The 21329-nt window shown below is 54.8% G+C and overlaps 1 protein-coding gene across 1 annotated transcript in view; it reads right to left on the bottom strand.

The window, feature by feature from the left end:
• The window catches only part of LOC144502027 (protein HID1-like), a 104541-nt gene that overhangs the window by 7327 nt on the left and 75885 nt on the right, over positions 1 to 21329 (bottom strand). The window contains exons 7-12 of the mRNA XM_078226041.1: positions 17993 to 18157; positions 17119 to 17346; positions 15866 to 16005; positions 14434 to 14472; positions 5387 to 5470; positions 3890 to 3981 (exon numbers count right to left, since the gene is read on the bottom strand). Coding sequence (XP_078082167.1) covers positions 3890 to 3981; positions 5387 to 5470; positions 14434 to 14472; positions 15866 to 16005; positions 17119 to 17346; positions 17993 to 18157 — 748 coding nt within the window. The remainder of the gene's footprint in view (positions 1 to 3889; positions 3982 to 5386; positions 5471 to 14433; positions 14473 to 15865; positions 16006 to 17118; positions 17347 to 17992; positions 18158 to 21329) is intronic.

Below are 21329 nucleotides of genomic sequence, written 5' to 3'. Positions count from 1 at the left end.
TGACGGTGAGGGAGGGAGGTTACTGAGTGACGGTGAGGGTTGTAGGTTACTGAGTGACGGTGAGGGAGGGAGGTTACTGAGTGATGGTGAGGGTGGTAGGTTACTGAGTGACGGTGAGGGAGGGAGGTTACTGAGTAACGGTGAGGGAGGTAGGTTACTGAGTGACGGTGAGGGAGGTAGGTTACTGAGTGACGGTGAGGGAGGGAGGTTACTGAGTAACGGTGAGGGAGGTAGGTTACTGAGTGACGGTGAGGGAGGGAGGTTACTGAGTGACGGTGAGGGAGGTAGGTTACTGAGTGACGGTGAGGGAGGGAGGTTACTGAGTGACGGTGAGGGTGGTAGGTTACTGAGTGACGGTGAGGGAGGGAGGTTACTGAGTGACGGTGAGGGAGGGAGGTTACTGAGTGACGGTGAGGGAGGGAGGTTACTGAGTGACGGTGAGGGAGGTAGGTTACTGAGTGACGGTGAGGGAGGGAGGTTACTGAGTGACGGTGAGGGAGGTAGGTTACTGAGTGACGGTGAGGGAGGGAGGTTACTGAGTGACGGTGAGGGAGGGAGGTTACTGAGTGACGGTGAGGGTGGTAGGTTACTGAGTGACGGTGAGGGAGGGAGGTTACTGAGTGACGGTGAGGGAGGGAGGTTACTGAGTGACGGTGAGGGTTGTAGGTTACTGAGTGACGGTGAGGGAGGGAGGTTACTGAGTGATGGTGAGGGTGGTAGGTTACTGAGTGACGGTGAGGGAGGGAGGTTACTGAGTGACGGTGAGGGAGGGAGGTTACTGAGTGACGGTGAGGGAGGGAGGTTACTGAGTGACGGTGAGGGAGGGAGGTTACTGAGTGACGGTGAGGGTTGTAGGTTACTGAGTGACGGTGAGGGAGGGAGGTTACTGAGTGATGGTGAGGGTGGTAGGTTACTGAGTGACGGTGAGGGTGGTAGGTTACTGAGTGACGGTGAGGGAGGTAGGTTACTGAGTGACGGTGAGGGTGGTAGGTTACTGAGTGACGGTGAGGGAGGGAGGTTACTGAGTGACGGTGAGGGAGGGAGGTTACTGAGTGACGGTGAGGGAGGGAGGTTACTGAGTGACGGTGAGGGAGGTAGGTTACTGAGTGACGGTGAGGGAGGGAGGTTACTGAGTGACGGTGAGGGAGGTAGGTTACTGAGTGACGGTGAGGGAGGGAGGTTACTGAGTGACGGTGAGGGTGGTAGGTTACTGAGTGACGGTGAGGGAGGGAGGTTACTGAGTGACGGTGAGGGAGGGAGGTTACTGAGTGATGGTGAGGGAGGTAGGTTACTGAGTGACGGTGAGGGAGGGAGGTTACTGAGTGACGGTGAGGGAGGGAGGTTACTGAGTGACGGTGAGGGAGGTAGGTTACTGAGTGACGGTGAGGGAGGTAGGTTACTGAGTGACGGTGAGGGAGGTAGGTTACTGAGTGACGGTGAGGGAGGTAGGTTACTGAGTGACGGTGAGGGAGGGAGGTTACTGAGTGACGGTGAGGGAGGGAGGTTACTGAGTGACGGTGAGGGAGGTAGGTTACTGAGTGACGGTGAGGGAGGGAGGTTACTGAGTGACGGTGAGGGAGGTAGGTTACTGAGTGACGGTGAGGGAGGGAGGTTACTGAGTGACGGTGAGGGAGGTAGGTTACTGAGTGACGGTGAGGGAGGGAGGTTACTGAGTGACGGTGAGGGAGGTAGGTTACTGAGTGACGGTGAGGGAGGGAGGTTACTGAGTGACGGTGAGGGAGGGAGGTTACTGAGTGACGGTGAGGGAGGGAGGTTACTGAGTGACGGTGAGGGAGGGAGGTTACTGAGTGACGGTGAGGGATGGAGGTTACTGAGTGACGGTGAGGGAGGGAGGTTACTGAGTGACGGTGAGGGAGGGAGGTTACTGAGTGACGGTGAGGGAGGGAGGTTACTGAGTGACGGTGAGGGTGGGAGGTTACTGAGTGACGGTGAGGGAGGGAGGTTACTGAGTGACGGTGAGGGAGGGAGGTTACTGAGTGACGGTGAGGGAGGGAGGTTACTGAGTGACGGTGAGGGAGGGAGGTTACTGAGTGACGGTGAGGGAGGGAGGTTACTGAGTGACGGTGAGGGAGGGAGGTTACTGAGTGACGGTGAGGGAGGTAGATCACCAGCAATAAGTTCTATTTGATACTGAATTGATAACACATTTCTTAAATTTGTTAGATAAATTGGGCCTGCATTTATTGCCCATCCCCTAATTGCTCTTGAACTGAGCGTCTCGCCATTTCAGAGGTGTGTTAAGACTCAACCACATTGCTGTGGCTCTAGAGTCACACGTAGGCCAGACCGGATAAGGATGGCAGATTTCCTTCCCTAACGGACGTTAGTGAACCAGATGGACTTTTATGACAATCGAGAATGGTTTCATGGTCATCTTTAGACTTTTGATTTTAGATTTATACTGACATCAAATTTCATCATCTGCCATGATAGGATTCGAACCTGGGGTCCCCAGACCATCACCCTGACTCTCCGGATCACTAGTCTAGTGACAATACCACTGTACCATCATCTCCCCTGACTATGAAACTAGATGTGCAAATCTATCTTTCCTAATTCCAAATCGGAAATTCATACTCAATTCACGCAAAGACAATTCACAGAATAATTCACTGGTTTGAAATTTATTATTTTTTTTAAAGGGGGACGGCAGGTTCGTCTCCTTTTCCACGTAGCCTCCCCTTTTAGAGTCACAGTGCCTTTAGTAATCCAATGGGAAACTATTTTCTTGATGAAATGATCTTTTCCCTGGAGTAGATCACTGTGCGCAACAAGTTAAACCCTGTATTCTACCGTCTTTCATTCTCGCCTCTCTTTGCCCTGAAGCTATTGATACCTCAGACCAAGTGTATCTCCTTTCAGAGTGAGTCTGGACAGTGCACAGGGCTTGGAGCTTGACTATCCAAAAATAGGGAGTGTTCTCAGACCCAGTTTAGCCCTCTCCTAGCACCCATGTACAAGTGCATAACTGTGGTGAGGAGGAGGGGGTGTCAGGAACAAGAACCCCCCCCCCCGATTACAGACATTCATACTATCTACACTGGGGGCACGGAGCACAGTCCTGCCACCTAAGTCACTCTCTGACTGGGAACGAGCTCCCTTAGCATCGACTGAGAACCAAATCAGTGAGCAGCAGTTCTGGTGCTGCCTCAGACAGTAAGCTATCAGACGCACCACCGTGTAATCTGGTTCTCTTGTGCCTCTAATGCAGTGAATTAACAGCTGACTATTGAGCACGCTAACTGCTACTTTTCTAACATTTTATCAAGTTGACTGCAGGGCTGTTATTAAGGAAAGACTCTCCGTAATAAGAACCATCACCACGGGAACACCAACCAAAGGGGCGGCACGGTAGCACAATGGTTAGCACTGCTGCTTCACAGCTCCAGGGTCCCGGGTTCGATTCCCGGCTCGGGTCACTGTCTGTGTGGAGTTTGCACATTCTCCTCGTGTCTGCGTGGGTTTCCTCCGGGTGCTCCGGTTTCCTCCCACAGTCCAAAGATGTGCGGGTTAGGTTGATTGGCCAGGTTAAAAATTGCCCATTAGAGTCCTGGGATGTGTAGGTTAGAGGGATTAGCGGGTAAATATGTGGGGGTAGGGCCTGGGTGGGATTGTGGTCGGTGCAGACTCGATGGGCCGAATGGCCTCCTTCTGCACTGTAGGGTTTCTATGAATTCTTCTATGAAATGGCAGCCATCAGGTTAAAATAAAGTTTGACAAGATGCAAGATTTAATTGGTTTCATTATGGACTAACAGTAAGAGACATTCATGCTGCCATCTCTCAAGCAGTGACTTTCTAATTACATCTCTGAAGAGTGTGAGAAGCCAGATACACCCGTCCTGCAGCCTGTTAGTGTGCATGCTTACTTGTCAATGCAAATCTTCTCCACTTGTGGGACCAAAACTTGCAACAGACGCATGATTGTTTGTAGGGGGAGTTTGGACTTCCATGATATCACCTGCAGGTTAAATGTCACACACAGTGAGGGCAGGGTTAGTCAACATGCAAGGGCACACGTGCATCAAGACAATTAAAGAACACAGCAAACTCCAAAGAGTTAAACTCCAGACACAGACCGTCAACAAAGAATCAGCAACAAGGTCAAATGACCTACCTGCCATCATAAGGTCAGAAGTGGGGCTCTGGTTAGAAACTAACAACATTTCACAGGGTCACACTCTCCCCCTCCACCTCAATGATCTTTGCACCAAGCCAGCAGATTGGAAAGTATTATTGGTGGGTACAATAATAATCCGCACAAAGCCACCCTAATACGACCCACAGGTTCATCTCATTTACAAGAAAACTGCCTTCACACTTCACCAGCTGTCTCAGACACATAACTGGACCAGTGTAGACCAATGGAGAACTTCGATAAGGATAAGTGGGAGTCCAGATTTATTTAAATTATTCACTTGTGGGATATGAGCATTGCTGTCTAGACCAGCATTTATTGCCCATCCCTAATTGCCCCTGAGAATGTGGTGATGAGTGGCTTTCTTGAAGTGCTCAGTCCCTGAGGCAAAGGTACACCCACAGTGCTGTTAGGGAGGGAGTTTCAAGTTTTTGACCCAGTGACAGTGAAGGAAAAGTGAAATGTTTCCAAATCAGGATGGTGAGTGACTTGGAGGGGAACCTCCATGTGGTGGTGTTGCCAGGTATCTGCTGCCCTTGGCCTTCTCGATGGCTCATTTGATGTAAAATGGAAGAGTTGAGTGCAGCAAAATCACTGATCGCTCACTGCAAACATTCACTGAATGAACTTGAGTAGCATTGAGCTGCACACAGCACAGTCACAGGTTCAATCTGTGAAATGGAGAATTACAGCATGGGGAGTATTTAGAAATGCTATAATTAGTCACCATCATTGGGCTACTGAGAGGGATAGAAATCATAGAAACCCTACAGTACGGAGAGAGGCCATTCGGCCCATCGAGTCTGCACCGACCACAATCCCACCCAGGCCCTACCCCCATATCCCTACATATTTTACCCGCTAATCCACGCATCCCAGGACACTAAGGGGCAATTTTAGCATGGCCAATCAACCTAACCCGCACATCCTTGGATAAGAGGGTTATGATAGCTTCTCCAAGATACTCCCTCATGATGGAACAGTCTTCTAGCAGTTCTATAAGGGTAGAGTTTCTAGTGCGGAGTCACCCAATCAGGGCTCAATGTCCACTGCTTACTCATCCAATCAGGACTCGGTATCCATGGCCTAGTCACCCAATCAGAGCTTGGTGCCCACTGTCTAGTCACCCAATCAGGGCTCAATGTCCATTGGGGCTACTCACCCAATCAGAACTTGCTGCCCACTGCCTACTCACCCAATCAGAGCACGGTGTCCAGTGCCTACTCACCCAATCAGGACTTGGTGTCCATTGACTTGCTGATGAGAGACTAGACGGCTTCCTTCTTCTCTCTGGGTTGCGAGGAATTGCCTCCTGTTCATGAGTAAAAAATGGATCAAGTTACACAGCAGACCAGACAAACAGAATAGATTACAAACATCCTGACACTATAATGATTCAAATATAAAGATGTTTTCTAAAGAAGTCAGGTTTTAACTGACTTTTGAACTTTTTTCATATTAAAATTGGATTGATACATCAGAATGTGTCAGACAGTAATTGAACCAATGAAATATGACCAAATCTAACATTTAAGATTGACTCAACTCTCTTCCTACAGTCACCTGGATTTTCTCATCTTGAAGTAGCTGTGCCAAGTGCACAACAGAGATGTAAAGATGAGGCAGGCCCTGGGGTGAGCCAGAGTACGGAGTGGGACAATATCTAGACTGACTGCTGCACCCCACTGTAATATAGCGATGAGCCTGCTTCCATCAACACTGTATTGAGCTCAAGATGAGACATCCAGACCCAAGGAGGTTTGGAAGGAGTGGCTCTCTAATGATACAGATTGATGTGTTCACAGTTCCAGTGGACAGAACCAGCTACATCAACTAGAACTTACTGATACCCTTTCCTGTTGTGCCCCAATCTCCTGGAATTCATTCCTGGATGACAGAGCCCCGCATTGGGAATAAAATTCTCTCACATTACCCAGTTTGGAAAACCGAGAATATGAGTACATGTCACTGCGGACACTGACCGGGGCGCAGTCACTGCGGACACTGACCGGGGCGCAGTCACTGCGGACACTGACCGGGGCGCAGTCACTGTGGACACTGACCGGGGCGCAGTCACTGTGGACACTGACCGGGGCGCAGTCACTGCGGACACTGACCGGGGCGCAGTCACTGCGGACACTGACCGGGGCGCAGTCACGGCGGACACTGACCGGGGCGCAGTCACTGCGGACACTGACCGGGGCGCAGTCACTGCGGACACTGACCGGGGCGCAGTCACTGCGGACACTGACCGGGGCGCAGTCACTGCGGACACTGACCGGGGCGCAGTCACGGCGGACACTGACCGGGGCGCAGTCACTGCGGACACTGACCGGGGCGCAGTCACTGCGGACACTGACCGGGGCGCAGTCACTGCGGACACTGACCGGGGCGCAGTCACTGCGGACACTGACCGGGGCGCAGTCACTGCGGACACTGACCGGGGCGCAGTCACTGTGGACACTGACCGGGGCGCAGTCACTGTGGACACTGACCGGGGCGCAGTCACTGTGGACACTGACCGGGGCGCAGTCACTGTGGACACTGACCGGGGCGCAGTCACTGTGGACACTGACCGGGGCGCAGTCACTGCGGACACTGACCGGGGCGCAGTCACTGCGGACACTGACCGGGGCGCAGTCACTGCGGACACTGACCGGGGCGCAGTCACTGCGGACACTGACCGGGGCGCAGTCACTGTGGACACTGACCGGGGCGCAGTCACTGTGGACACTGACCGGGGCGCAGTCACTGTGGACACTGACCAGGGCGCAGTCACTGCGGACACCGACTGGGGCGCAGTCACTGCGGACACTGACCGGGGCGCAGTCACTGCGGACACTGACCGGGGCGCAGTCACTGCGGACACTGACCGGGGCGCAGTCACTGCGGACACTGACCGGGGCGCAGTCACTGCGGACACTGACCGGGGCGCAGTCACTGCGGACACTGACCGGGGCGCAGTCACTGCGGACACCGACCGGGGCGCAGTCACTGCGGACACTGACCGGGGCGCAGTCACTGCGGACACCGACCGGGGTGCAGTCACTGCGGACACTGACCGGGGCGCAGTCACTGCGGACACCGACCAGGGCGCAGTCACTGCGGACACTGACCGGGGCGCAGTCACTGCGGACACTGACCGGGGTGCAGTCACTGCGGACACTGACCGGGGCGCAGTCACTGCGGACACCGACCAGGGCGCAGTCACTGCGGACACTGACCGGGGCGCAGTCGCTGCGGACACTGACCGGGGCGCAGTCGCTGCGGACACTGACCGGGGCGCAGTCACTGCGGACACTGACCGGGACGCAGTCACTGTGGACACTGACCGGGGCGCAGTCACTGCGGACACTGACCGGGGCGCAGTCGCTGCGGACACTGACCGGGGCGCAGTCGCTGCGGACACTGACCGGGGCGCAGTCACTGCGGACACTGACCGGGACGCAGTCACTGTGGACACTGACCGGGGCGCAGTCACTGCGGACACTGACCGGGGCGCAGTCACTGCGGACACTGACCGGGGCGCAGTCACTGCGGACACTGACCGGGGCGCAGTCACTGCGGACACTGACCGGGGCGCAGTCACTGCGGACACTGACCGGGGTGAGGAGTATACTTTCTGCTGCTGATTTACTGCTGCCTGGTACTCGCATTATTAAACAGCTTTCCCATTGTAAATCTTTCCACAAGTTTCCATTGTGAAATCTCGTAAAGACATAATTCTTGTACAAAATGCTGGAAGTGGCAGGATTATTAATGTGAGTCCACGCCTTGGTGATACAGCGATTGATGACGGCCAGTGGTCGCCTATCTCACAATTTACTGGGTTTTAAAACGTGCCACCTGTAGAGTGCACACACTCGGGAAGTATCTCCATTTCACATGAAGAGAACCAACTTCTTGCTTAGCTGACTGGATACAAAGGATTAAATTATGAGGGCAGTTTGCAGAAGTGTGCTCGAGTTTAAAAATTTGACCTGACAAATGTGTTTAATATGTTGAAAGAATTCAACAGGGTAGATGGAGAGAAAGAAGGGAGCAGTGTCAATTGTAAATTCACGGTTAATGATATAGAGGTGAAGGATACCGATTGACAGTTGGTGATGTGTTGTCGAGTTTGGATCCATATATCTGGAGTGTTTCTCTATGAATTAATCTAAAACTGGCTGACAATTGACATTCTGGTTTCCTCCTTCACTGATTGGCTGTCAGTGTTTTAAACCCATAATCTTCAAATGAGAACTGGACCTTTGGGGCGACCAGGAAGCACTTCACTCTCCCGGCAAACCATGCAAATCACAAACCCTCTCCACAAAAAGCTGGGGATTCTGGAGCTCAGGTGGATCTCTCAAAATTGACTGACGGATTTGTTTGGGGGGAGAAAGTTATACAACAAAGGCAGATAATGAGTGCAGAGACAGACCAGCCGTGATCGAAGTGCAGAACACAGCAGTCTCAAGGGGGCTGGATATGTTTGATGGAGGAATGCTTCATATTTCTGATTGGAAATCACCAATTCCCGAGTGTGTGCACCGTACAGGCAGCACGTTTTAAAACCCAGTAAATTGTGAGATAGGCGACCACTGGCCGTCATCAATCGCTGTATCACCAAGGCGTGGACTCACATTAATAATCCTGCCACTTCCAGCATTTTGTACAAGAATTATGTCTTTACGAGATTTCACAATGGAAACTTGTGGAAAGATTTACAATGGGAAAGCTGTTTAATTGTCCAAATACCAGGCAGCAGTAAATCAGCAGCAGAAAGTATACTCCTCACCCCGGTCAGTGTCCGCAGTGACTGCACCCTGGTCAGTGTCCACAGCGACTGTGCCCTGGTCAGTGTCCGCAGTGACTGCACCCTGGTCAGTGTCCACAGCGACTGTGCCCTGGTCAGTGTCCGCAGTGACTGCACCCTGGTCAGTGTCCACAGCGACTGTGCCCTGGTCAGTGTCCGCAGTGACTGCGCCCTGGTCAGTGTCCACAGTGACTGCGCCCTGGTCAGTGTCTGCAGTGACTGCGCCCTGGTCAGTGTCCGCAGTGACTGCGCCCCGGTCGGTGTCCGCAGTGACTGCGCCCCGGTCGGTGTCCGCAGTGACTGCGCCCCGGTCAGTGTCCGCAGTGACTGCGCCCCGGTCAGTGTCCGCAGTGACTGCGCCCTGGTCAGTGTCCACAGTGACTGCGCCCTGGTCAGTGTCCGCAGTGACTGCGCCCCGGTCAGTGTCCGCAGTGACTGCGCCCTGGTCAGTGTCCGCAGTGACTGCGCCCTGGTCGGTGTCCGCAGTGACTGCGCCCCGGTCGGTGTCCGCAGTGACTGCGCCCCGGTCAGTGTCCGCAGTGACTGCGCCCCGGTCAGTGTCCGCAGTGACTGCACCCCGGTCAGTGTCCGCAGTGACTGCGCCCCGGTCAGTGTCCGCAGTGACTGCGCCCCGGTCAGTGTCCGCAGTGACTGCGCCCCGGTCGGTGTCCGCAGTGACTGCACCCCGGTCAGTGTCCACAGTGACTGCGCCCCGGTCAGTGTCCGCAGTGACTGCGCCCCGGTCGGTGTCCGCAGTGACTGCGCCCCGGTCGGTGTCCGCAGTGACTGCGCCCCGGTCAGTGTCCGCAGTGACTGCGCCCCGGTCAGTGTCCGCAGCGACTGCGTCCTGGTCGGTGTCCGCAGTGACTGCGCCCCGGTCAGTGTCCGCAGTGACTGCGCCCCGGTCAGTGTCCGCAGTGACTGCGCCCCGGTCAGTGTCCGCAGTGACTGCGCCCCGGTCAGTGTCCGCAGTGACTGCGCCCCGGTCAGTGTCCGCAGTGACTGCGCCCCGGTCAGTGTCCGCAGTGACTGCGCCCCGGTCAGTGTCCGCAGTGACTGCGCCCCGGTCAGTGTCCGCAGTGACTGCGCCCCGGTCAGTGTCCGCAGTGACTGCGCCCCGGTCAGTGTCCGCAGTGACTGCGCCCCGGTCAGTGTCCGCAGTGACTGCGTCCTGGTCAGTGTCCGCAGTGACTGCGTCCTGGTCGGTGTCCGCAGTGACTGCGTCCTGGTCGGTGTCCGCAGTGACTGCGCCCCGGTCAGTGTCCGCAAATGACTGCGTCCTGGTCGGTGTCCGCAGTGACTGCGTCCTGGTCAGTGTCCACAGTGACTGCGCCCCGGTCAGTGTCCGCAGTGACTGCGCCCCGGTCAGTGTCCGCAGTGACTGCGCCCTGGTCAGTGTCCGCAGTGACTGCGCCCCGGTCAGTATCCGCAGTGACTGCGCCCTGGTCAGTGTCCGCAGTGACTGCGCCCCGGTCAGTGTCCGCAGTGACTGCGCCCCGGTCAGTATCCGCAGTGACTGCGCCCTGGTCAGTGTCCGCAGTGACTGCGCCCCGGTCAGTGTCCGCAGTGACTGCGCCCCGGTCAGTATCCGCAGTGACTGCGCCCCGGTCAGTGTCCGCAGCGACTGCGCCCCGTTCGGTGTCCGCAGCGACTGCGCCCTGGTCAGTGTCCGCAGCGACTGCGCCCTGGTCAGTATCCGCAGCGACTGCGCCCTGGTCAGTGTCCGCAGCGACTGCGCCCCGGTCAGTGTCCGCAGCGACTGCGCCCTGGTCAGTATCCGCAGCGACTGCGCCCTGGTCAGTGTCCGCAGCGACTGCGCCCCGGTCAGTGTCCGCAGTGACTGCGCCCCGGTCAGTGTCCGCAGCGACTGCGCCCCGGTCAGTATCCGCAGTGACTGCGCCCCGGTCGGTGTCCGCAGCGACTGCGCCCCGTTCGGTGTCCGCAGCGACTGCGCCCTGGTCAGTGTCCGCAGCGACTGCGCCCCGTTCGGTGTCCGCAGCGACTGCGCCCTGGTCAGTGTCCGCAGCGACTGCGCCCTGGTCAGTGTCCGCAGCGACTGCGCCCCGGTCAGTGTCCGCAGCGACTGCGCCCTGGTCAGTGTCCGCAGCGACTGCGCCCCGTTCGGTGTCCGCAGTGACTGCGCCCCGGTCAGTGTCCGCAGTGACTGCGCCCCGGTCAGTATCCGCAGTGACTGCGCCCCGGTCAGTGTCCGCAGTGACTGCGCCCCGGTCAGTGTCCGCAGTGACTGCGTCCTGGTCGGTGTCCGCAGCGACTGCGCCCCGGTCAGTGTCCGCAGTGACTGCGCCCCGGTCAGTGTCCGCAGCGACTGCGCCCCGGTCGGTGTCCGCAGCGACTGCGCCCCGGTCGGTGTCCGCAGTGACTGCGCCCCGGTCAGTGTCCGTAGTGACTGCGCCCCGGTCAGTGTCCGCAGTGACTGCGCCCCGGTCAGTGTCCGCAGTGACTGCGCCCCGGTCAGTGTCCGCAGTGACTGCGCCCCGGTCAGTGTCCGCAGCGACTGCGCCCCGGTCGGTGTCCGCAGTGACTGCGCCCCGGTCAGTGTCCGCAGTGACTGCGCCCCGGTCAGTGTCCGCAGTGACTGCGCCCCGGTCGGTGTCCGCAGCGACTGCGCCCCGGTCAGTGTCCGCAGCGACTGCGCCCCGGTCAGTGTCCGCAGTGACAGCGTCCCGGTCAGTGTCCGCGTCCAGGTCAGTGTCCGCAGTGACTGCGCCCCGGTCAGTGTCCGCAGTGACAGCGTCCCGGTCAGTGTCCGCGTCCAGGTCAGTGTCCGCAGTGACAGCGTCCCGGTCAGTGTCCGCGTCCAGGTCAGTGTCCGCAGTGACTGCGCCCCGGTCAGTGTCCGCAGTGACAGCGTCCCGGTCAGTGTCCGCAGTGACTGCGCCCCGGTCAGTGTCCGCAGTGACAGCGCCCCGGTCAGTGTCCGCAGCGACTGCGCCCCGGTCGGTGTCCGCAGCGACTGCGCCCCGGTCGGTGTCCGCAGTGACTGCGCCCCGGTCAGTGTCCGTAGTGACTGCGCCCCGGTCAGTGTCCGCAGTGACTGCGCCCCGGTCAGTGTCCGCAGTGACTGCGCCCCGGTCAGTGTCCGCAGCGACTGCGCCCCGGTCGGTGTCCGCAGTGACTGCGCCCCGGTCAGTGTCCGCAGTGACTGCGCCCCGGTCAGTGTCCGCAGTGACTGCGCCCCGGTCGGTGTCCGCAGCGACTGCGCCCCGGTCAGTGTCCGCAGTGACTGCGCCCCGGTCGGTGTCCGCAGCGACTGCGCCCCGGTCAGTGTCCGCAGCGACTGCGCCCCGGTCAGTGTCCGCAGTGACAGCGTCCCGGTCAGTGTCCGCGTCCAGGTCAGTGTCCGCAGTGACTGCGCCCCGGTCAGTGTCCGCAGTGACAGCGTCCCGGTCAGTGTCCGCGTCCAGGTCAGTGTCCGCAGTGACAGCGTCCCGGTCAGTGTCCGCGTCCAGGTCAGTGTCCGCAGTGACTGCGCCCCGGTCAGTGTCCGCAGTGACAGCGTCCCGGTCAGTGTCCGCGTCCAGGTCAGTGTCCGCCGTGACTGCGCCCTGGTCAGTGTCCGCAGCGACTGCGCCCTGGTCAGTGTCCGCAGCGATTGCGTCCTGGTCAGTGTCCGCAGCGACTGCGCCCTGGTCAGTGTCCGCAGCGATTGCGCCCCGGTCAGTGTCCGCAGCGATTGCGTCCTGGTCAGTGTCCGCAGCGATTGCGTCCTGGTCAGTGTCCGCAGCGATTGCGTCCTGGTCAGTGTCCGCAGTGACTGCGCCCCGGTCGGTGTCCGCAGTGACTGCGCCCCGGTCGGTGTCCGCAGTGACTGCGCCCCGGTCAGTGTCCGCAGCGATTGCGTCCTGGTCAGTGTCCGCAGCGATTGCGTCCTGGTCAGTGTCCGCAGCGATTGCGTCCTGGTCAGCGTCTGCAGTGACTGCGCACCGGTCAGTGTCCGCAGTGACTGCGCCCCGGTCAGTGTCCGCAGTGACTGCACCCTGATCAGTGTCTGCAGTGACTGCGCCCTGGTCAGTGTCCACAGCGACTGTGCCCTGGTCAGTGTCCGCAGTGACTGCGCCCTGGTCAGTGTTGGCAGTGACTGCGCCCTGGTCAGTGTCCACAGCGATTGCGTCCTGGTCAGTGTCCGCAGCGACTGTGCCCTGGTCAGTGTCCGCTGTGACTGCGCCCTGGTCAGTGTCCGCAGTGACTGCACCCTGATCAGTGTCTGCAGTGACTGCGCCCTGGTCAGTGTCCACAGCGACTGTGCCCTGGTCAGTGTTGGCAGTGACTGCGCCCTGGTCAGTGTCCACAGCGATTGCGTCCTGGTCAGTGTCCGCAGCGACTGTGCCCTGGTCAGTGTCCGCAGTGACTGCGCCCTGGTCAGTGTCCGCAGTGACTGTGCCCTGGTCAGTGTCCGCAGTGACTGCGCCCTGGTCAGTGTCCGCAGTGACTGCGCCCCGGTCAGTGTCTGCAGTGACTGCGCCCTGGTCAGTGTCCGCAGTGTCTGCACCCTGGTCAGTGTCCACAGCGACTGTGCCCTGGTCAGTGTCTGCAGTGACTGCGCCCTGGTCAGTGTCCACAGCGACTGTGCCCTGGTCAGTGTCTGCAGTGACTGCGCCCTGGTCAGTGTCTGCAGTGACTGCGCCCTGGTCAGTGTCCACAGCAATTGCGTCCTGGTCAGTGTCCGCAGCGACTGTGCCCTGGTCAGTGTCCGCAGCGACTGTGCCCCGGTCAGTGTCCGCACTGACTGTGCCCCGGTCAGTGTCCGTAGTGACTGTGCCCTGGTCAGTGTCTGCAGCGACTGTTCCCCGGTCAGTGTCCGCACTGACTGTGCCCCGTCAGTGTCCGCACTGAGTGTCCTGGTCAGTGTCCGTAGTGACTGCGCCCCGGTCAGTGTCCGTAGTGACTGTGCCCTGGTCAGTGTCTGCAGCGACTGTTCCCCGGTCAGTGTCCGCACTGACTGTGCCCCGTCAGTGTCCGCACTGAGTGTCCTGGTCAGTGTCCGTAGTGACTGCGCCCCGGTCAGTGTCCGTAGTGACTGCGCCCTGGTCAATATCCGTAGTGGCTGTGCCCTGGTCAGTGTCCATAGTAACTTGTACTCGGGGTGTCGGATTTCCACTCGATCTTCTTGCCAGGCAGTTTGCTCCTGGTTAAATGATGACTTGGCTCCATTCTCCACTACATGCAGCTGTAACCTGTACCCAGAAACTGAAACTGCTTGTTGGGAAAGTGTCACATTTTCCTCCCCACTCGAGTTGGCTTTGGGCTGGCTGATCACTAACACTCTCCACACACTGACGGATTAGTCCCACTGACGTTTCACAATCATCTGATATTGCTCTGAAGTCAACACACTATCAAACACCAACCCATTCTAGTCATCTATTAACTTTTGTTAAACTGCCTTGTCACATTTGGCACTGGAGGTAAGTGCACCTTGTGACACTTTACACACAGGTGATAGTTTATCTTACCCAGAATGTTCTGCACGGAGAGGTAGCAATCGCATCGCCCTAATGGTGGAAAGAGAAACACAATTTCACAATTTGTTTTTCCCAAGTTGGCACCGGAACAAGGCGACTTCTTGCAAGCTGTGCCCAGCATACCTTCTAATTCTATTCATAGAAATCATAGAAACCCTACAGTGCAGAAGGAGGCCATTCGGCCCATCGAGTCTGCACCGACCACAATCCCACCCAGGCCCTACCCCCACATATTTACCCGCTAATCCCTCTAACCTGCACATCCCAGGACTCTAAGGGGCAATTTTTAACCTGGCCCGCACATCTTTGGACTGTGGGAGGAAACCGGAGCACCCGGAGGAAACCCACGCAGACACGAGGAGAATGTGCAAACTCCACACAGACAGTGACCCGAGCTGGGAATCGAACCCGGGACCCTGGAGCTGTGAAGCAGCTGTGCTAACCACTGTGCTACCGTGCCGTATTGTTTACTCTCGTTCTATGCTTCTACATTCTTCTTCTCTTTCAGCTGTATGTTTTGTCTGTGTAGCGCGCAAGCAACAATACTTTGCACTGTATGTTAATACATGTGACAATAATAAATCGAATCAATTGAATCTCTGCACAACATAAAGACCAGACGACGGGACACACAGGCTTTACAATTGTGCTCCATTCAATCTCTCCCTCCCATCCCCTTCCTGAAACTACTGGTTCAGAGAATGATTCCATAGACACTGGATGCCACCTCTGCCCATTTCAATGACCACTGCTCTGTAAATATTAACACAGCCCGAAACAGCACCAGCCAACCATTGAGAGAAAAGCAGCAATGGTGCGGAATGTTTATTCACACAGAAAGCAGAAGCTAGTGGAGAAAAAGAAAAAGCACAGAATAATCTCAGGAATTCCCTGTGGTCTCCTGATAAACGACTTAAGATCCAGCAACTCTGGAATGAAAACTTATGACATGTTAGTCAACTGTGGAGGGCATCGCACCAAAACTGAAGCCCCATCTTCATCCAGCAGGGGTCACTGGAGAGCGAGTGTGAGGTGTTGACCCATCACTTTGACACGCTCTCCCTATCTCTGGTGATGTAGTTACACTTTCCAGCAACAGGGATACAGCAGTGTAATGGATATAATCTCGGAAGTTGCGTGGTCAATCAGGCAGTTGTATCTAATCTCAGTTCAAGCAGCTCATCATCACCTGCTGAGAGAAACTAGGGATTGGCAATAAATGCCAACTGGCACTGGCACCCCAATCCCGAGAATGAGTTAATGACGGTAGGCCAGACTCATTCCAACATCCCAAGGGATTATCTCACCATCTCTTGATCAGGCTGATAACGAGGGCATGAAGAATGACCTTCATTACACACCTGTTCCCATGGAAGTAACCCCAGTCTTCAGGAGAGATGTTTGCTGTTGGAAGTTCACTCACCCCACTCGAAGACTCGGTGTCGCTGGCTAATGTAACTGGGTGCTCCTCAGCCGGGGGGGCAGCCTGATCCTGACCCTGATCCACACGGCTCAGCGTCCCATCCTCCGAAACCTGCGATTTTTCCGTCAGTTTATCAATACCTGAATGTAAAGGGATGAGAGGTGAGCTCAGTGACAGCCAAAAGACCGGGAGAAGGGGCTGTCCAATCACAACCAACCTGGGAAAGGAACATGATCAAATGGGGGGGTGGGGGCACAGTCTGTCAGCTGGTGTTGCAATGAGACTGCACCTGGTGTTGCAATGACACTGCACCTGGTGTTGCAATGACACTGCACCTGGTGTTGCAATGAGACTGCACCTGGTGTTGCAATGACACTGCACCTGGTGTTGCAATGACACTGCACCTGGTATTGCAATGACACTGCACCTGGTGTTGCAATGCCACTGCACCTGGTGTTGCAATGACACTGCACCTGGTGTTGCAATGACACTGCACCTGGTGTTGCAATGACACTGCACCTGGTGTTGCAATGGCACTGCACCTGGTGTTGCAATGGCACTGCACCTGGTGTTGCAATGGCACTGCACCTGGTGTTGCAATGGCACTGCACCTGGTGTTGCAATGACACTACCTGGTGTTGCAATGACACTGTAGTTGGTGTTGCAATGACACTGTAATTGGTGTTGCAATGAAACTGTACCTGGTGTTGCAATGACACTGTACCTGGTGTTGTAATGACACTGTACCTGGTGTTGCAGTGAGACTGTACCTGGTGTTGCAATGAGACTGTACCTGGTGCTGCAATAAGACTGCACCTGGTGTTGCAATAAGACTGCACCTGGTGTTGTAATGACACTGTACCTGGTGTTGCAATGAGACTGTACCTGGTGTTGCAATGAGACTGTGCCTGGTGTTGCAATGAGACTGTACCTAGTGTTGCAATAAGACTGCACCTGGTGTTGTAATGACACTGTACCTGGTGTTGCAACGAGACTGTACCTGGTGTTGCAACGAGACTGTACCTGGTGTTGCAACGAGACTGTACCTGGTGTTGCAATGAGACTGTAACTGGTGTTGCAATGAGACTGTACCTGGTGTTGTAATGACACTGTACCTGGTGTTGCAACGAGACTGTACCTGGTGTTGTAACGAGACTGTACCTGGTGTTGCAACGAGACTGTACCTGGTGTTGCAATGAGACTGTACCTGGTGTTGCAATGAGACTGTACCTGGTGTTGCAATGAGACTGTACCTGGTGTTGCAATGAGACTGGTTTTCAGTGTGCCAGGCTCTGCAGGTGCAGCAGGCCGGGACCCCTCCATGGATACTCCTTCCTGTGAGTTAGTCCGTGAGATGGGCTCAGTCGACTTCTTCTTCTTCTGCAGGGCTTTCTGGATGGCAGCAGGGTCTGTCGGGAGATTGGCCAGTTGGTGGAACACATTGCGCTTGCGAATGATGGCGTACACCAAGTTGGAATTCCCTGTAAAAGAAAGGTGGTTTCAGCTGGCACATTCACAGATTATAGCCAGAGTGGAATGAGCGATCTTACCCAACACCCTACACAGCTTTCTCTGTCACAATTGCACTAAAGGTTATTCCACCTCACTGATCATCCATAACATTACCCTGGGCAGAGTGTGCACTGAAATACAGATAATACTTGGGACTGGTTCCAGAATACAATTCCCGACTTTAGCACTCATGCCCCACAGAAACAATCTGTATAACATCAAACACACTCCCAGGACAGGTACAACACAGGGTTAGATACAGAGTAAAGCTCCGTCTACACTGTCCCCATTAAACACTATCAGGACACATACAGCATGGGGTTAGATACAGAGTAAAGCTCCCTCTACACTGTCCCCCATCAAACACTCCCAGGACAGCTGCCAAAAATACATCTCAGCTCAAACCTCACAGGATTTCCTCCACAATCGGCATGAATTTATTTTCATTTCAAAAAACAGTCAGTTTGCAGTGTCTCGGTGAGATACCAGTGAGGAATTACAGGCTGTTTCTGCTGCCTCTTTATCCTGCCCCAGATTGATTCAGTTTCATTTAGGGCTCCTTTTGGCAACCAGATAAATTCACAATACAATTGTAAGCAACTAGAAGACGCTTACCATCAAACTGGTACTGGATGATGTTATTGAAGACTTCAAGCAGGAAGAAGACTAGATGGTGGTTCTGGGATGCTGTGAAGAGGAACCATGTTGTGGAGAAGGCTTCCAGGAGGTGCAGTAGTTTGTTTGCAGCAACCATAGACAAACTCTTCAGATAGGGGGAAACTGGGGGATGACAAACAGAGTGTGCCCAATCAATTCATGCAAACCATTCCAAGCTGACTGCGAGTAGCTGCTCGACGCGACAGAGTGACTTGTTGGTCCATTTCAGAGGGCTGTTAAGAGCCAACCATATTGGTGTCACAAACAGTCCAAAACTGGTAAGGATGGCAGGTTTCCCACCCTGAACAATGTTCATAAACCAGATGGGTTTTTTTACCATAATCCGATAGCTTCATCATCGCTTTTACTGACACCAGCCTTTTACTTCCAGATTTCTTTAAAAACTGATTTCTATATTCTCCGTTGTTCATGGGCAGATTTGAACCTCTTCTCTGGATTAATAATCCAGTAACAGAACCACTATCCTGCGGTACCTAAATCTATGTAAACTTTAATCAGATTCACTGCATTCCAGCCACAACAATCTGCTCCATCCATTCAAGCGAAGGCAATTGAATTACCCAATTATCACTGATCATTTTGAGTATTTCTCTATACAGAACATTGCTCGTGTATAGGCTCCAGACAGTCATTTTCAAGTAGTGCAGTTGAAGCTGTATCACATTCTTCCGGTCTATCACCTCACCGGCGCATTTTAGAGTCATTGCGTGTTCCAGCACAGAAAGATGCCCTCGGTGGGCTTCTCAATACTACTGGAAAATCTCAGCAGGTCTGGCAGCCTGACAAAGGGTCGTCTGGACTCGAAACGTCAGCTCCTTTCTCTCCTTACAGATGCTGCCAGACCTGCTGAGATTTTCCAGCATTTTCTCTTTTGGTGTCAAGACTCAAAAGAGGGTCAGACGCCTGAACTGTGTGGGAAACAGCCACTCAGTGTGGCCAATTACTGGCCAGAGGACAAGCTCGCTGCCCAATGAAGGATGAGAGGCAGCTCTCCCCTCCCCCACTAACCCCCGAAACTGGAGGGCCAGTCCGAGGCCTCCCAGCTTGAGAGGAGCAGCAGAATGTCGTGGCAGAAACACGAGAGCGAGGGCATTCACAACAAGGTGCCCGAGCTCCAACCTCCTGAAAACATGCATGAACAGCAGCTCTGAAAGCGGGTCCCCAGTCTGGGTGGGCAGACAGACGGGTCTCCAGTCTGGGCGGGCAGACAGACGGGTCTCCAGTCTGGGTGGGCATACAGGGTCTCTCAGCCAGCCTGCAGTTCCGGAACTCTTGGTCTGCTGCCATGAGGCCATCAGGAAAATCCCAGTCGATGTCCTTCAAGAGAATCATAGAATCCCTGCAGTGCAGGAGGCGGCTATTCAGTCCATCGAGTCTGCATCAACACTCCAACAGAGCATCTTACTCAGGCCCTATCCCTGTAACCCCACATATTTACCCACTATTCGCCCTAACTTACACATCTTGGGACACTAAGGGTCAATTTAGCATGGCCAGTCCACCTAACCTGCACATCTTTGGACTGTGGGAGGGAACTGGAGCACCCGAGGGAAACTCACGCAGACACGGGGAGAGTGTGCAAACTCCACACAAACAGTCACCTGAGGCTGGAATTGAACCCGGGTCCCTGGCACTGTGAGGCAGCAGTGCTAACCACTGTGCCACCAGGCCTGTAACTCACTGCTACCAGTCACATTAGGGCAGGTTGCCCTGGCATTCCCACATCCCATTTCTGGAAGAATGATCCAGGGGAGCTCTGGAGCTGGAGAATCGGCATACCAACTGGCCTTCAACCATTAACACTGTGCCTACCTGCCAGCCCCCATTCCCCCCCCACCGTCATCGGACCTTTTCAGCTCAAGCTTGATGCTCCTGCTACTTGCCATCCTGCTCCTTATTCTTTAACCTCACTGACATCCTGCCTGACTGGCCTTACCCTTCACCTGCTTTCCTCAATCGTTTAAAGAAAAGTAAAACTGGTCAGTTGGAAATTCCGGCTGCGGATGAAAGGTGAGCAGTTCAGCAAAAGTCTCTTTGCTGTAATGGGCGGGATCGAGAAGCCAGAGGGTCGATCCTGGCATTTTGCGATAGTTTGAAATGAGCAATGGTGAATCGGTGGCCCTGATTCTGATCAGCGCTGAGTCAAACACAGTGAAAGTCAGACAATGTAAAGCTGACTATGAACTCACCGCCATCATTTTACACAAACACACAAGGTCCAAATTGAACATGAGTGTGTGCTCTTCACTATCTGGGAAATCCTGTACAAGGAGTATGAGTAATCCTTCTTAAACTTAGGGATTTTGTTCCTTAGTCCCTGTTCCACTCTGCACAATTTTAATTAAAAGCTGCCTCTAATGTCATTTACTTTATCCTTGTTATTCCAATCACTCCCTCTGAAACGGAACAAACAAACACGAGCTGTCTCTGGGCAATGGACAACGTGCAACAATCAATAGATTAATGCACCATCCACAAAGTCCAGAGACAACACAGGTTCCTGGGTCAATGTCTAATCTGAAACCATCGATTGGAGCCAGACACAGTCTCAGTGTCGCTGGTTAGTGAGAGTCCCTTCCTCTGATCGGTTGAATAACTGAATTGGATTGATGTTGGCAGGGTACGGCAGTGTCATCGGTGTGTGGAATGCATTCATTTTGTGCTGCTTTTACTGTTCACTTTATTTCAGGTGGTACAGACCCCTCAAGCTGGATCACACTTACTGGTTTCCACTTCGCTCTGACTCTATCTCTGTTCCATCAGCACCATCTACTGTCCATTCTCTGGAGCTACATATCATGATGTGGAGATGCCGGCGTTGGACTGGGGTAAACACAGTAAGAAGTTTAACAACACCAGGTTAAAGTCCAACAGGTTTATTTGGTAGCAAAAGCCACAAGCTTTCAGAGCCTTAAGCCCCTTTTTCAGGTGAGTGGGAATTCTGTTCACAAACAGGGCATATAAAGACACAAACTCAATTTACAGAATAATGGTTGGAATGCGAATACTTACAGCTAATCAAGTCTTTAAGATACAAACAATGTGAGTGGAGAGAGCATTAAGACAGGTTAAAGAGATGGGTATTGTCTCCAGACAGGACAGCCAGTGAGACTCTGCAGGTCCAGGCAAGCTGTGGGGGTTACAAATAGTGTGACATGAACCCAATTCCCGGTTGAGGCCGTCCTCATCTGTGCGGAACCTGGCTATCAGTTTCTGCTCAGCGACTCTGCGCTGTCGTGTGTCGTGAAGGCCGCCTTGGAGAACGCTTACCCGA

This window comes from Mustelus asterias, chromosome 12 (genome assembly GCF_964213995.1).
Source record: "Mustelus asterias chromosome 12, sMusAst1.hap1.1, whole genome shotgun sequence".
NCBI lineage: Eukaryota > Metazoa > Chordata > Chondrichthyes > Carcharhiniformes > Triakidae > Mustelus > Mustelus asterias.
The sequence above is the reverse complement of the archived record's forward strand: the minus strand, read 5'-3'. Positions and strand labels throughout refer to the sequence as shown.